Source organism: Corvus hawaiiensis, chromosome 10, assembly GCF_020740725.1.
Source record: "Corvus hawaiiensis isolate bCorHaw1 chromosome 10, bCorHaw1.pri.cur, whole genome shotgun sequence".
In the NCBI taxonomy this organism is placed as follows: Eukaryota; Metazoa; Chordata; class Aves; order Passeriformes; family Corvidae; genus Corvus; species Corvus hawaiiensis.
The window spans coordinates 19,071,839-19,086,162 of NC_063222.1; the positions used below are offsets into that span (position 1 = coordinate 19,071,839).

The following is a 14,324-nucleotide window of genomic DNA, read 5'->3' on the forward strand; positions in this document are numbered from 1 at the left end:
GTCGTGTCTCCGGGAATAGCAGCTGCCCTTGTCTCGAACACTCCAAGCAAGAGGCGTAGCCAGCAGCGACCAGAAATCCCGGTTTCCACAGCCCTCTCCTTCCCCTGAGTGCATGGAGAAGCTGTCGCCCTGCTCCCGCCTAGTTCTGCCACCAGGTCAGAGCGGGACATCCAACGTAAGAAATCCATCATCCCCGAAAGGTCCCAATGCGAGAAATCCGTCGTCCGAAAAGGTCCCTCCTGACAAAACGCCGGCAGTGCCCGACAGTCATGAGCGGGGTACTGCTGTGTCGACAGCGTCTGTGATCCAAAGCGAGAGTTGCTCGTGGGGCCGCAGCCCCTGGGGCCAGGGGGCGGCCAGGGCAGGGGGTGGCTTGGCCCTGGCACGAGGTCAGTCCAAGGGTCAGCGGCCACCGTGAAGTCTCAGCCGCCGTGGTGCTTCCCGCTCCCGCCACAGCCCTGCGGCCCTAACCCCCATCCGCACACCGCCATCCCCTCAGTGCCGCTCCCACGAGGGGCAGGACACGCAGACTGAGGAGAAAAGCACTCCATGGTGCGCCCAGGCACAGACCAGCCTGTTTGCGGTGCTACTGCGCTGAATGGGAGGGACATTTTGTCCTGGAAGCGTGGCCCTGTCTCTGTGTCCAGCCGCCGAGAGCGTGTGGGGATGGGGCAAGGGATGCCGGCGCCATGACGCCTCGTGCCGCGACGCCTGGTACCAGGCGGTGTGGGGGCTACCATGGCTTCTCTGCAGCTCTCCTGAAGCCGTAGAGGGAACAGCCCCGGGTCAGCGCGGCTCCCAGCAGCCAGGAGCAGTGCTCCCCCGCCAGCGGCAGCGCCCCCCCCCCCCCACCGAGCCCCCGGCCGACCAGCCCCAACTCCGCTCCACAGCTCCTCCCCGAGCGGCCTCCGGGTTTTCAAAATCACTTCGCCGCAGACAGACAGGCGTTTCAGCCAACAAAAAGCCGCAAAGCGTCAGCACAGCGTTCGCCTGGCGCTGCCGGCCAATCCACATCGCTCGATCCCTATATCCCGCCCTCCGAGGACAAGTTCTGCCTCGGTCCGGCGGCCATGTTGAGTGTGGCAGCCTCTCTGCTCCGTCTTGAGGGGCGTTTTTCGCACTCCTTCACCCCTTGCTTCGCGCTTTCCGCACCGGGAGCCATTCACGCGCGGCGCTGTCTCACCCTCGGGGCTGTTGCGGGCGGTGGAGCGGCTCCCCGGGGGTGGTAACACCGTGTGGTTACCCCACGAAGCGCTCTCGGCGCCATCTTGAGTGTGGCAGAGCCCACTCACCCGCCGCGTCGGTGCCCCGTTACCCCTGGTGTGAGGGGGGACAGATGTGGCCCCGGTGCCCGCGGGCGCGGTGCGAGGGGCATGGTCGTATATAACGGGAAGCTGAGGAATGGGGAGCACAGGGAAGCTCCTGGTGCGCCTCAAGCCCTGAACTCGCACAAGGTTGGGGAGGGGGGAAAGTAGAAGCAGCTTGGCTACGTTTTTTTACTGTAAAATAAGCAAACGGGTGGGAATCCCGCATTTCTGCGCGGCAGGCTGGGCGGGCCGCCCCTCCCCGCTCCCCCCCCAGGGGCGGCCGCGGTTGTTATTGTGGCCAAAGTTTCCGCGGGGCGCCGAAAACACAGTGACCGAGGGGGGCTAGCGGCGTACCGAAGGGACGGGGATGCCCCGAGACCAGCGGCGGCCCCGTGGGAGCGGGGTGGGGGAGGGCAGCGCCGGTTCTCCCACATTACTGTTATTATTCTTATTTTTAACTCTTATTATTTCCCCTCCGCCCCTCCTCAGGCGCGGCGGGAGCTTCCCCCCCCTCCCCCCTCCCGCCGCCTCACACGGCGGGAGGGGCGGGGCGGAGGCGGCGGGGGCGGAGGTAGCGCGGGGGGGCGTGGCCCTGTTCCCCTCCGCGCCCGCCACGCTGAGACCGGACCCCACTCATCGCCGCAGTGGCGGCGCTCGCCGGCTCCTTTAAGCGGCCGTGCCCCATTGTTTGCGCCGCGGCCAATGGGCGCCCGGCGGCCGCGGCGCGCGCGTCCAATGGGGCGCGGCGCGGGGCAGCGCGCGCGCCGCCCCCCGGCTCTATAAGAGGGCCGGCGGCGCCGCGTGAGTTCCCACTGGCTCGCGCAAAGCCATCTTGGCATTGTTCTGCCCGCCCGCCCGCGCCGCCGCAGCCCCGCGCGACACAGCCCCGCACGCCCCCGCCATGTCCGACGCGGCCGTGGACACCAGCGCCGAGATCTCCGCCAAGGTGAGCGACCCGCCGCCTCGCGCTGCGCTCTACGGCTTTCATCCCCGTGTTTTAATTTTTTTTTGCTCGAGCGATTTCTGGCTTTTTTTTTTTTCCCCTCTTGTGTTTTTTTTTTTTTTTAAATTTTTTGTGCTCCCCGCCCGTCCCGCGTCCTGTTTTCTCCCCTTTTCCCCTCCGTTTCTCGCGTTCAAGTTGGTGGCGCGGCGCGGAGTGGAGCCGGCGCCGCCGCGCTCGCTGTGCGGGGCTGCCAGCGCTGTTCCTTTGTCTACAGCGTGCGGGAAACGTGCTCGCCGCCTTTGCCGGTGCTGCCGAGCCCCGCCGCTCCGCGCCCCGCTCCCTCCCGCCTTTCCTGGGGACAGCAGCTGGCCGTCCCGCTGCGGAGGGACTCGGGGAGCCGGGGGGGGGACATGCACGGCAGCGCCTCGGCACCCGGCAGCGCTCGCTCATTCACTCCGCGTTGCGGGAGCTTGACAGCCCCGTCAAACTTGTGTCCCGCTCGGCCCCGTCCCTGCGGGGGGGTGTGGGGGGAAGCGCTCCGCAACACGCACTGGAGGGTTGGGGGGGGGGGGGGGGGGGGCGGCAGTGACTGTTTGTGGAGTTGCTGCTGAAAAGCGGGGTGGGCGGGCGGTTGCTGTTTCGGAGTTGCACCCGGTTGATGCGGGAGGGGCGTCTGCTGTGTCGGTGTTACCCCTGGAGTGTGTGTGTGGTGGCGGGGCAGTTGCGTTTTCGGCGTTGCCCCCCCGGAAGGAGGGGGCCATTTGCGGTATAGGAACTGCCCCGAATTGGGGGTTGCTATTTCGGAGGTGGGAGGGAGTAGAAGGTGCTCCGGAGCTGTGCCGGGGGGGCTTTTACTATTTTTGGAGTTACCCCGATGGGGGCACCCCCACAGTGGAGATGCCCCGGTGCGCTGGGGCGGCGGGGCTGAGGGCGCCGGCCCTGGCCCAAGCTCCTTGCAGCGGGATAACTTCACGAGTCGCTGCTAGAGGTGATGGGAAGCGGTTGGGGAGCGCCGGTACCAGCCGGGAGAGGCTCTCCCGGGAGTCCCCGCTGCGGCTCCCGGCGCACGCCTTTGTCTGCGAGCCACGGCGGAGCGTTCCCCGGAGGGACTGCGCTCCCCGAGCGGCTGCGGTGCGCCCTGCTGAGCCCTGGGCCGCGGCCGGAAAAGTTGCGGGGGGACCCGGCCCTGGCCGGTGCGTGGGAAGGCGGCGGGGATGTGCCCGGCGGCCTCCTCACCCTGTGCCCCGGCCGGCCCCAGGTCGCACCGCTCCCGGGGGCAGCGCGGCTGGAGGGGAAAAAAAAAACCTGACGGGGAGGAGGGTTTATTAAAAACAACCAACAAAACGCCGTTTATGGCAGATTTCGATTTCACTTCTGTTTCCCGCTCCCGCAGCCATGCCCCCATCCCGCCTGCCCTGCCTCCGTTCCGGGGCCGCGGCTTGGTCCGCGCCGCCTCCGGCTCTCCCGCTGCCGGGAAGCGGCGAGGCGGGTCGATCCCCATCCTTCCCCCGGGGAACGGGGCCAAGTTTGCCGTTAACCTTCCCCTGCCCTTTACCGCGTGCGGGAAGGGGCCTCGTCTCTGGCTCGCCCTCCTGGGAGCGGACAAGGGTCCGCGCTGCAGGGCGGGCGGAGGCACGCACGGCGGCAAGGTGACCCTCCCCCCCCCCCCCCCCCCCCGAGAAGCGCGGAGGCACCGGGGCCGTTCGCCCTCGTCCCGCCTCGCCGTCCGGAGCGCTCCCGGGAGGCGGGGATGGGGGGGGGGGAGGGGGTTCCCGCCCCGCCCGGGCGCCGCCCCCGGCCGGTGCCGCGGGGCGCCCACCACGTGCAGGCCTGGGAGCCGGAGGCCGCCTCGCCGCCTCCGCCGGGACTACAGTTCCCGGCAGCCCGCGGGGCGCCGCGCTGGCCGCCGGCCAATCAGCGGGGCGCGGAGAGTGGCGCGCAGTTTGAATGGCGGCCGCGCGCGTGGCGGCGTGGGTGAGCCCCCTGCCGGCGGGAGGCGCGGGCTGCGGCGGCCCCTCTGTCGTCCCCGGGTCCCGATTCCCCCCCCCCTTTCCCACCGGGATCCTGCCGAGAGCAGGGCCAGGGAGAAGGTAGAGCTTTCGGGACTGGTGGTGTGTGACTGTACACCGCTGCTATTCTTTCCATAGACAAACAGCCCTGACACACCTATAATTAGAGGCTGTGTCCCAGTCTTGGTGCCAGAGCAGCGCTGCTGCTGCACTGGCCCTTGGTCTGGAGGCTTCTGTGCACATCTATTTGTGTTGGACTGGGAAAGGAAAAGGGAGAATCCGTGATGCTCTCTGCAACCCCGTTGCTAGCACAAACTTCATAACCTGGCATCGTGATGCTGGTTAAATTGAGAGCATTTTCAGTGATGCGGGAAAGGTCAAGGCTGGAGATCTGTCCAGCTAAAATGCCCAAGAATAAGTTGTTCCTTCACTGGGAGAATTGCTTGTGTTTTGTGAACAACTCGTTTTAAAAAGAAATGTTGGGCAGGGTGAGATGTGGAAATTTTGACTGCTTGACTTGCTCTGTGTTTAACTTGGGAACTGCTTTGTCGCCCTCGTGCTCATGTGCCTGGTGTGAGGCAGCAGCTGTAGCCCAGTGATGCACGAGAGGCCAAATGGTTGTGATCAGTCTCCAGGAAACAGGGCAGTGGAAGCCACTGAGAGTGTAAAACTGTGGTGGAACTGGGCAGTGTGGAGGAGGTGGCCTGGGATTTGTGTGTGAGCAGGGAAAGGAGGAGGGAGCTTGTGTGTTTGTTTTAACCCAGACTCCTGGGTTGGTTTGCATAGGTGAGGTTTGATCAACAGGTGTTGTCCCCTCAAAGGTTTCTTCCAGAGAAAGTATTTTCTCAGTGCACTGGCAGCCTGTGGGTGCCTCTGGAAACAGCATCTGTGTGTTTAAGTAACCTGTTAGTCTAAAATGCCTTTGCTGCCTCCCCTGAGCAGCCTGCAGGGCAGTAGAAACCCTCCCAGAAGGGAGCAGTGATCGCACCCTAGCAGGGCCAGGGCCATGCTCTTCCCTGCTGTGTTCCCACGAGGCAGTGGCTCCTGGGAGTGAAAGTGCCTGCTCGCTGGCCGTGGGCGGCGCAGCAGCCGCAAAGGGCAGGCGGGGGGAGGGAGAAGCCACCACAGCGGAGCAGGAGCTTCCAGCAACTTTTAAACACCTCATGGTTGCTGCCGAAGCCGGCTGTGGCTGTGCTGCTGGCCCTGGGGAAGGGCCTCCCTGCTTTCTTTGGCTGGGGTAGTGCTCACTGTGCTGAAGGATCTCGCTCCAGCTGATGGAGGAACAGAAGGGGAGGAGGATGCAAGCAGAGATGCCAGTGTTAAATCCAAGTGTTCTTTATGCGGGAACATAAAGTTGGATCCTTTCAGACTGTTTGCTGAGTGACTTGGCATGACATTTTGACAGTGATCAATAGCAAAAACACACAAGCTCCCCCTCTGCTTGCGGTGGAGGCTTGAACCGAACTAGCCAGGCACTGCTCTTGGAGCAGTGTAAAAATAGACTTCTTCCCCCACCCCATCCTGTTACACTTTAAGCTGCGAGCTGGATGCTGGAGCCTCCTCTCTGCTGCTGTGAGAAAGACCAGGCATGTAATATTTGCTGTATGATTTTCCCAGGCAGGGCAGAGACCACAGCCTCTGCTAATGAGTCCCTGGGATTTGTTCCTGCTGTGAAGGTACCAAGCAGCTGTGGATGTCCGCAGCCCCGGGGTGGCAGAGCCCATCCTTTGGATGGGGCTGCCGGCTGTCCATGGCATTGCAGGAGCTTGTGTGGACTGTGCTAAGATGGGCAATCAGCCAGCTCTGCTGCTGTTGAGCATATGCAGGCGGCCAGCTCTGTCTGTTTGGGAGCTCAGAGGTGAAACAGAGCAGTCTCTTTTTTAGATGGCTGCTCTGGCAAGGCTGACTTGGATTGAGATTCGCCCCCATGTTTTCCCGTTCCCAAGGAGGAGCCAGAACGTGGCGACCAAATCGCAGAACAAATCTGTGTGAAGAGAAACCAGCTCCTGCTCTCAAACTGTGTTTTTCACACCTGATCTGCAGCTTCTCTGACCCAGACACCTGGAATCGGGGTGACTTCTCTGCTTTTCTGCTCCTTCCAGGATCTAAAAGAGAAGAAGGAAGTTGTTGAAGAAACAGAAAATGGCAGAGATGCACCGGCCAACGGCAATGCTGTGAGTATGGTTGCAATCTGCTGGGGGAGGCAGTCCTTATACCAATGCCTTTTTGTTTTCCTCTGTCTTCTTGCTTTTGCTGCAAGTTTGTCCCTAGCTCTGCTGAGAGGGGACCTCTGTAAATGGCAGCACTGAGTGCTGCAGAGCCCTCCAGCCTTTGGCGCTTCATGTTATGCAGACACTCCCAGCCTGTGGGCTGTTGTGTGTGCAGAAGAGAAGGGCCGGGCTCGGATTCCCTTCCTGACAGCCGTGTGAGGCTGTCCAGTACCACCTCTTCCCTAGACAGGGATAGAGGAGAAAAATTTTAAAAGCCACTAGGATTTACAATGTTACAACCAGTCGAGCTGGGAAACACATCGTGTACATGTTAACTGGTTGGTTTTCTAATTTTAACATGCTGGGGGAAAACTGTGCCACATTTCAACGTGTCATGAAAGCCATTGCAGGTTTTGTCTCAAAGCTGCAGCCCCAAGTTACTGTAGGCTTGATCCTTTGTGCCTGGGCTGTCTGGGTTGTGTGGAGGCAGGTAGGAAGCGGGATGTGTGCCTGGGGCTCCGGTGGGCTGGTGCTTTGCTTTCGGCAGGAAAGGTGGGAGCACACACTTGTGCTGAATGTCTCTTCCACCTTCTCCCTTCCCCAGTGCATTTTTTTTAAGTGATGTTTTGTCTTGCCAAGGAGAACGAGGAAAACGGAGAGCAGGAGGCTGACAATGAAGTAGACGAAGAGGAGGAGGAAGGTGGTGAAGAAGAGGATGAGGAGGAAGAGGGTGATGGTAACTTTGTTTGTTCCCCCCCCCACTCCCATCCCACGGCAGTGTCCTGCTCTGGATACCAGGCTCCCGGGACGCGGAGGCAAGCGGAGAGCAGCATCTCCCCCTCGCGGCTGCGGCCAGGGAGCTCCCGCCAGCCAGGCTCGCTTCTTCCTTGCTTGCCTGAGCCACCAATGCTGGGAGTGAAGTCAGCCTTGAATCCTTTCCAGCAGGTTGAGGGCAGATTCCTTCCTCCCTCCCTCTGGCCAGACGGCACCGTACCGCGGCGCTGAATAAGCGCATTAGCCCTTCCGTGCGAGTAGTAAAATCTGCCCTTGACTCCTGCGAGCACAGCCGCTGCTGCAGACACCAGTGCCGGCCAGTGGGACAGGGACAGCCCTGGGTGGCTATGGCTTGGCACAGAGGGCAAGTCACCATCCTTGTTCATGGAGCAGTGTGCTGAGAGGCCCATGCAGCCCTCATTCCCAGCCCTTTCCCAGGCTGGATGCCATATGGAAATGAGCAGAGGAACCTGTGGCTCTCCCTTGCTCCTCCAGCTGGAGTAGATAGGCTTCCTTTGAACCTTCTCTGTCTGTAATGTCCTGTGTTTCCCTGCCCTCCTCTGCTTCCTGACCTGACCCAGCCTGGAAGTGGGTTTTGGCAGCAGTGACTTGCCGAATCACTTCTCACCCTCCCTGCTATTATTTTTTTCCCAAGATCTGCTTGGATGAATAACATTGTTTATTTTTATCGCTTGTTAAGGCTGGGAGAAAACCTTTCTTGTTATGCTGAAATGAACTCAGGGCCCCTGATTATCTGTTACTAGGTTAATCCCCTGTCAATTTTTGGTTTACGTGCTGACCTACTAACCTGATGGCTAGTTTTGGGAGATAGGGACAGGGCTGGAAATTTAATGACCATTAAACCAATGTTTATTCAGAGTGTGAGCTGGGAAAGCCACCTCCTTCGGGGGTAGCACTTTCTCACCAGCTGCTATGCCCTTCTGTAGGAATTGGCTCACTAGGAAAACTGGGAATTGTGACCCTCTTTAACTTGTAGTTTTAACTACCTGGGGACAGGTGCAGCACTGCTTTGTGCTGTCCTGAGCCCATTTACCCCCAACCCTACTTGAGGGTGGAAGAGAAGGGGAATACTTGGCTCTCCCTGCTCCTCTTGGGCAGGAGCAGGGAGGATATGTGTGCTGCAGGCGTGTGTGTGGGGTGGAAGTGTTGCTTGGATACTGCTGTGACAAACCTGGGGAGATTTGGTCCCGCAGTGCCAGCCCAGCTCTTCTCAGCTCACCGAGTGCAGGCATGATTTGGCACACGGTGCCTGGAGACGCCGATGCCTTGCGGGAATCCGGCACAGGCTCTGACCACTGGCACGGGCTCTGTCCGTGCTTGCTGCCCTCGGGCGATCCCTGCCTGAGAGCTGCACCTGAGCACTGCAGGAGAGAGATTTAAAGGCAGCAAGTCCAGCTTGCATCAGCTTTTTTAGCCAAGACTTGCAGCCAAACTCCCGGAGTTTGACAGCAGAGGAGAGCTTGAGGGTATATTTTCCTCTCGCATCTCTCCATCCCATCTCATTATTTGCTTTGCTTAAAGCAGCTCAAAGAACTAAAAATGCTCCCAATCAGCTTGGCAATGTCACCTGACCTGCTGGCCGACCCAGTGCATGTGATGGCTGCTGGGGTGTTGATCCATCGCTGGGAGCTAATCTTGGCCCTTCCCACTGCATGGGCCATGCCACAGCTTGGGCACACACTGGGAGAGGAGAGGGGAAGGGAGGATGGGCTGACCTTAATCCCCCCGGCTGTCCATACGTGTGGCTCGTGGCAGTGGTTTAAAGCCAGCTTACTGGCCTTAACACTCTCTAAGTTTTAGTAGGGTCTCCTGTTACACAAGAGACTCGTCTCAGCAGCTGAGAAGCTGTTCTGCCTGTGGGCTTGCCCCTGAGCCCCCAAAAGTGGCCAAAGGTGATTGACTCAGTTGTTCTGATCCACTGGCCTATTTGAGCTCAAAGTGGGTCAAAGCCCAGAGCTTGCTGCTTATTCTACTGGCTGGCTGTAAGATAAGTTGGAAGCATTTGTCTGCTGTTCTGATAATTAGAAAGTGTTCTGACTCAGAACTAATGCGTTCTGGCTCTCTTAACTCATTAAAGATGGACTAATAGCTGCGAAGGGAAGCAGAAGTAATCTGGAGTGGTTAGGCAGAGCAGCCACTAGAAAGAGTTTTTTCCTCTCCCTTTTTTTCCCCCCCATTTTTACTGTGATTTCGGCACTTGTGGTAGGTAGTGGTTTTGCCATCCCATTGTCTGTGTTACAAATGCAGTGTGAACCAGACTCGAGGCTGCCAATCCTTATTTCCCCTTTGGTGGGTCAGGTCAGTGGGGGATGCCCAGAAAGCCAGTGTGTCCTCTGTCACCTCTTGTCCTGAGCAGAGTCTGTGCCACCTGGGGAGATGGGACATGATGTCGCAGTGTGGGGGTGAGCCAGGATTATACCCAGAGGGGAGGTGTGTGGTACTGGAACCCTCCTAGAGGGTCTCACATTTCCTCCCTTTGTCTTCCCTGCAGGTGAGGAAGAGGATGGTGATGATGACGATGAAGCTGAGGGAGCCACAGGCAAACGGGCAGCTGAGGATGATGAGGTAGAAAGAGTAGGCAGCCATACGTGTCCCCAGAGGGCTTGGGAGGGGGGAGGGTGTCAGTGGGGCCAGAGGGGCTGGGCTGGGCTTAGCTCTGGGGCTGGAATGCTCTGCCTGTGTGCTCCCCATGTCTCCCCAGGGACACAGCCCAATTCCGTTTATACACTGGCCTGGTTAGGGGGGTGTCTGCTCCTGCTGAGTGAAGCCCTGGGCTAGGGAGCCCTGGCATGCTCATGGCAGACCGAGGTGGGGGCACCCAAGGGGCTCCCTGAGAAGAGAGGGTCTTGCCTGGGGGGTGGGGGAACAACACCTGTGGTGCTCTGACCTTGCCCCCAAGGCAGGAGAGGGACCTGAAACTCTTGCCTGCCCCCAGCAGCTCCACTCCCCATTCCCTCTCCTGATGGCTTTGCTTTCCCCTCAGGATGACGACGTCGATCCCAAGAAGCAGAAAACCGATGAAGATGACTAGGCAGCAAATTTTTTTTTTTTTTTTTTTTTTTTTAAATAAGGAGGAAAACAAACCAACAAAAAAGGCCAGCGCGTCCTCTTCACCCTTGAGTCCCCCCTTGGGACTCCTGTTGCAGCCCCCTTTCCCACACACAGCCCCTTCCTCCCCCCTCCGCCGTGGTCATCCTCACCAAGTAGAGTGAACCCCGTCCCCGCCCCCCAGCGCGGCGCTGCCACTCAACGAACATGGAAATGATTCGCCCGTTAGCGGGGAGAGAAAAACCCCCCTTCCCCCACAGACCCCCTCCCCCCAAGCACCAAAACTTCAAGGCCCTGCTTTCTTTCTTAAAAGTACTTTAAAGGAGAATTTGTTTGTATTTTTTATTTACATTTTATATTTTTGTACATATTGTTAGGAGGTCCGCCATTTTTAAGTGATCTCGGATTGACCAAAAGGGGGGCTTTGAAGTGTATATCTCTCTTGTTACCTATCTCTGACTTTACTTGTGGTGTGACCAGGCCCAAACCATTATCTCAAAGGAGAATAAAACAAAACCTTGTAAAAAAAAAAAATTAAAAAAAGACAAAAATGCAAAAAAAAAAAAAATTTACAATCTTATTCTGAGCATTCCAGTAACTTTTTTTGTGTATGTACTTTAGCTGTACCATAGATCGTGGTTTGTATGAGGTGGCAAGGCCAAAGATAAAAAAGTTTTCTTTTTTTTTTCTGTCTATGAAGTTGCTGTTTATTTTTATTTTTTCTTTTTTTTTGGCCTGTTTGATGTATGTGTGAAACAATGTTGTCCAACAATAAACCGGAATTTTATTTTGCTGAGTTGTCCTAACAAGGCTGCCTCCCAACTGCTGCTTTTTGTTTTAGTTTTCATTTGTTTTAGTTTTTTATTTCTTTCTTTCCCTTCTTTCTCTCCTTTTCTTTCTTTGCTTTGGACTTGGGCTGGGAAGACAGAGAGGGGTAGAGGGGTGCAGGGTGTTGATGGGGAGGGTCTGTGGGCCATCCTGTCCCCCTGCTGCTGTGGAGGTAGGGGAGGCAGAGTCTTTCCATGGCTATATTCCTGTGGAGAGCTGCACCAGCATCCCCAGCATGGCCTCTGCATGGTCCTGCATGCTCTGGCTGCCCTTGGCAAGTGGTAGGGAGGGGTTAGACTGGGAAACTGTCAGGGATATGGACAGTGAATGTGGGGGGCCTGGGTATGGGCTGCTCAGCAGTTCTCCTGTCTGCAGCCAAATTCATTGGGGATTTGTTTGGCTTGTGTAGTGGGGAGGAGAAACCTATCCCCAAAATCCTTCCTTGCAGTGTCTGCTGCAGGTGATTGACCCTTGGCTGTGGGGTGGGGAGAGCTCAGGCTGCATAAATGCCTTCCCTCCCTTGGGGCTTGTTTAAGCTTTGCTGGCAGTGGGGCAGGAGCCAGTGTCAGCAGGGATTGGAGTCAGCCAGAACTGGTCCTGGGGGGATGCTCCAGACTGCCTTGGTCGCCCAGCAACTTCTGGGGTACCAAGCTTAAGGTTTGGTGATGGGACTCCGGGGAGACAGGCTCAGATTTGTCTGTGTGCTCTAACAAAACAAAAATGCTGTAACTTAGCCTAAGCCTCTACTGCTTTGCTGCTAACCTTCCTCTAACTCATTTTTCCTCCTTCCTCCAGGGTATTGGAGCTTGGAAAAGCTCAGCCTGCTCTGCCAGGTGTGTGGAGTTCGTTTGCAAGAACCTGCTTTGTATCTGTGCTCCCAAACCCTCACCCCAGCTCCGGGGAGTCCCCTTTCTCTTACTGATCCAGGCTGTGCCAAAGCCTCACCAGATGGTCTCGTTTCCTCTTCTCACACTGCAATCCCAGCAGTCAGTGTTCAGATGCTGGGAGATGATTCCTATTTTACATTTTTTTTTTAAAAAAGAGGAACCAATGTGCAGTTAATGCACTGGGTGCGAGGGTCACGGCACCTCCTGATCGCTGGGACCAGCCAGGTTACTTTGTACTTATACCAGTAGCAAATAAGCTCAAAATCTGGCTTCTTGTCCTTAATTATCCAACTAATCGTGGTGCTGGCTGATAGCTTATCAGATTTACTGCCTTTGATTTGCAGGCCCTATACAGCCCTGCCTGGGTGCTGGGAGCTTGTGGCAGAGCTGGAGGCAGTGCTAGGTTTGGTTATCCGGTGCTCCCATGGGATGTGACATGGGAGTGGCAAATGGTGCTGCTGAGTGTTACCATGCTGCTGGGTGGGGCCTTGTTGTGTAGTGCTGGGAGTTGTATCCACATCCTTGTGTCCTCACCATGGCTGTCCCATGCCTGGCTCCTGCATCATGATGGGATGGGATCTGATGGGATGGGTGCCAACGGTGCAAGATTCAAGCTGGTACTTGTAGATTTGCAAGGCAAATTATTCAAATAAGCTTCTGCAGCTGCATAGACAAGAGCTGGCTCCAGGTGTCCCTAAATGTGGGGACCCTGCACACACAAAGCTGATGTGAGGGCCCAGGGGGTGGAGATTTTGGGGGAGCAGTGGCCTTACTGTCCCCATTGCAGAGAAGGACTTGCCTGCCCTGCAGCCCCCCAAAACCTGGTGGTCTCAGGTCATACCCCACACATTTTGGTGTGGGGTAAAACTGGAGGCTGCCCCCAGGCTCCCAGGTGGGCATACTGATGATGGTAGGGCATGGAGCAGCCAGGGCTGTGTGGGTAGGTCAGAGGGACCCCCAGCCCTACAGCTCCTGGTCTGCACCCGGCTGTGTGAGCCCCCACAGCCACTGCTGATGGAGAGAGCAAACCCCACTCCCTTGTCCCCATGTGCCCTGGTGTTTCTGCACCCCATGTCTACCCTCTCATTGCTTGGTCCCAGTGGCTCTGGCTGCCCCTGCCACCCTGTGACCCCAGGGGTGCTCTGGTGTTGCCAGTGCCAGCAGTGGGGCTGAGGCCAGGCACAGCTCAGTGCATGGACCCTCACCGGGATCCCAGCCCCAGCCAATCCCCATGTGGCAGCTCAGCCAACCGGCCAATCCTGCGCTGCCACCTGGCCCGTCCTGCTTTGTGCTGTCTCCACCAATCACAGCTAAGCAATGCCCTGGTCTGACCAATCATGTGCTGCCACCTGGCGCTTCCCCACAGCCAACCACGTGCTGCCACTTGTCTCTGCTGCTGCCTCACCCCTTGCAGCAGCAGCCCACCAATCACAGTGCGAGGGGGACTGTGCGGAGCCAATCAGGAGCTGCTGCCTGCCAGCTGTCCCAGCCAATCAGGGGCAGCCACACCCTGTCAGGAGCTATAAAAGCCCTTCAGCGCTGGTGCTGCCCTAGCATTCTGGGTCATGCCAGGGTGGAGAGCTGTGGTCCTTTGGAAGGTGGTTCCTTTGGAAAAGGCCCCCACTTGCAGGGTCCCAGAGGGATGTAGCTGGAACATGGTGCTTTTTTGGTGCCCAGTACTACAGAGGCCATCTGAGTGAATCCAAAATCCTACAGGGATTTCTCACCTGGATAATGTCTTGGGACAGGGACCATGAGCAGCAGGTCCTCCAAGCAGGAGAGGGTTTACAGGAGTCATGCCAGCTGAAGGCACCTGTGAAGATCTTGGAGATGGTCTCCCTGAGAAGCTGGCCTTGTCCCACCTGCCTCGGGTGTGCAGGAGATGATCCCAGCCCTGCCTGGAGGCCAGAGCCTGGGCTCTGTGGGGGCTGATGCCACAGGATGGAAGGTGAAGAGCACACAGCCATCGTGTGCATTCAACCATGGGGTGGTGCTGGAGCCCTCGCCCAGAGCTGTGTCACAGTGCCGCCCCTCACCTGCAGACACCACCTGTCATGAGGGATCCGAATCCCACTTGGACTGCTGATCGCACTGGTCCTGGAGACCGCGGAGACAAGTGGCTGAAGCTGTTCTGAGGTGTGCTGGCTGGCAGCTGACCTCTGAAGATGGGTGAGGTAGTTCCCACATGAAGTATCAGGAGAGCTGCAGGAGGGAGCATCAGGAGAGCCTCGTATGCACTGGGAAGGACTTGGGCTGTGCCAATGTGCTCTGGTGGCCACTTAGACCAAGGGCAGCCC

General features: G+C 58.0%; 1 protein-coding gene across 3 annotated transcripts; it reads left to right on the forward strand.

Moving 5' to 3' along the window:
* The first annotated feature begins 2,102 nt into the window (after positions 1-2,102).
* On the forward strand, positions 2,103-11,121 carry PTMA (prothymosin alpha). 3 transcript variants are annotated; one of them, XM_048314417.1, is made up of 5 exons: positions 2,103-2,253; positions 6,362-6,433; positions 7,109-7,205; positions 9,756-9,829; positions 10,248-11,121. In XM_048314417.1, exons 1-5 carry the CDS (start codon positions 2,209-2,211, stop codon positions 10,293-10,295), a joined length of 336 nt encoding a protein of 111 aa, XP_048170374.1. In that variant the 5' UTR covers positions 2,103-2,208; the 3' UTR covers positions 10,296-11,121. The 3 variants fall into 3 exon arrangements, with proteins under 3 accessions (XP_048170374.1, XP_048170376.1, XP_048170375.1); XM_048314419.1 differs by having other exon boundaries at positions 2,104-2,253; positions 7,109-7,199; XM_048314418.1 differs by having other exon boundaries at positions 2,105-2,253; positions 7,112-7,205.
* The last annotated feature ends 3,203 nt before the right edge of the window (positions 11,122-14,324 follow it).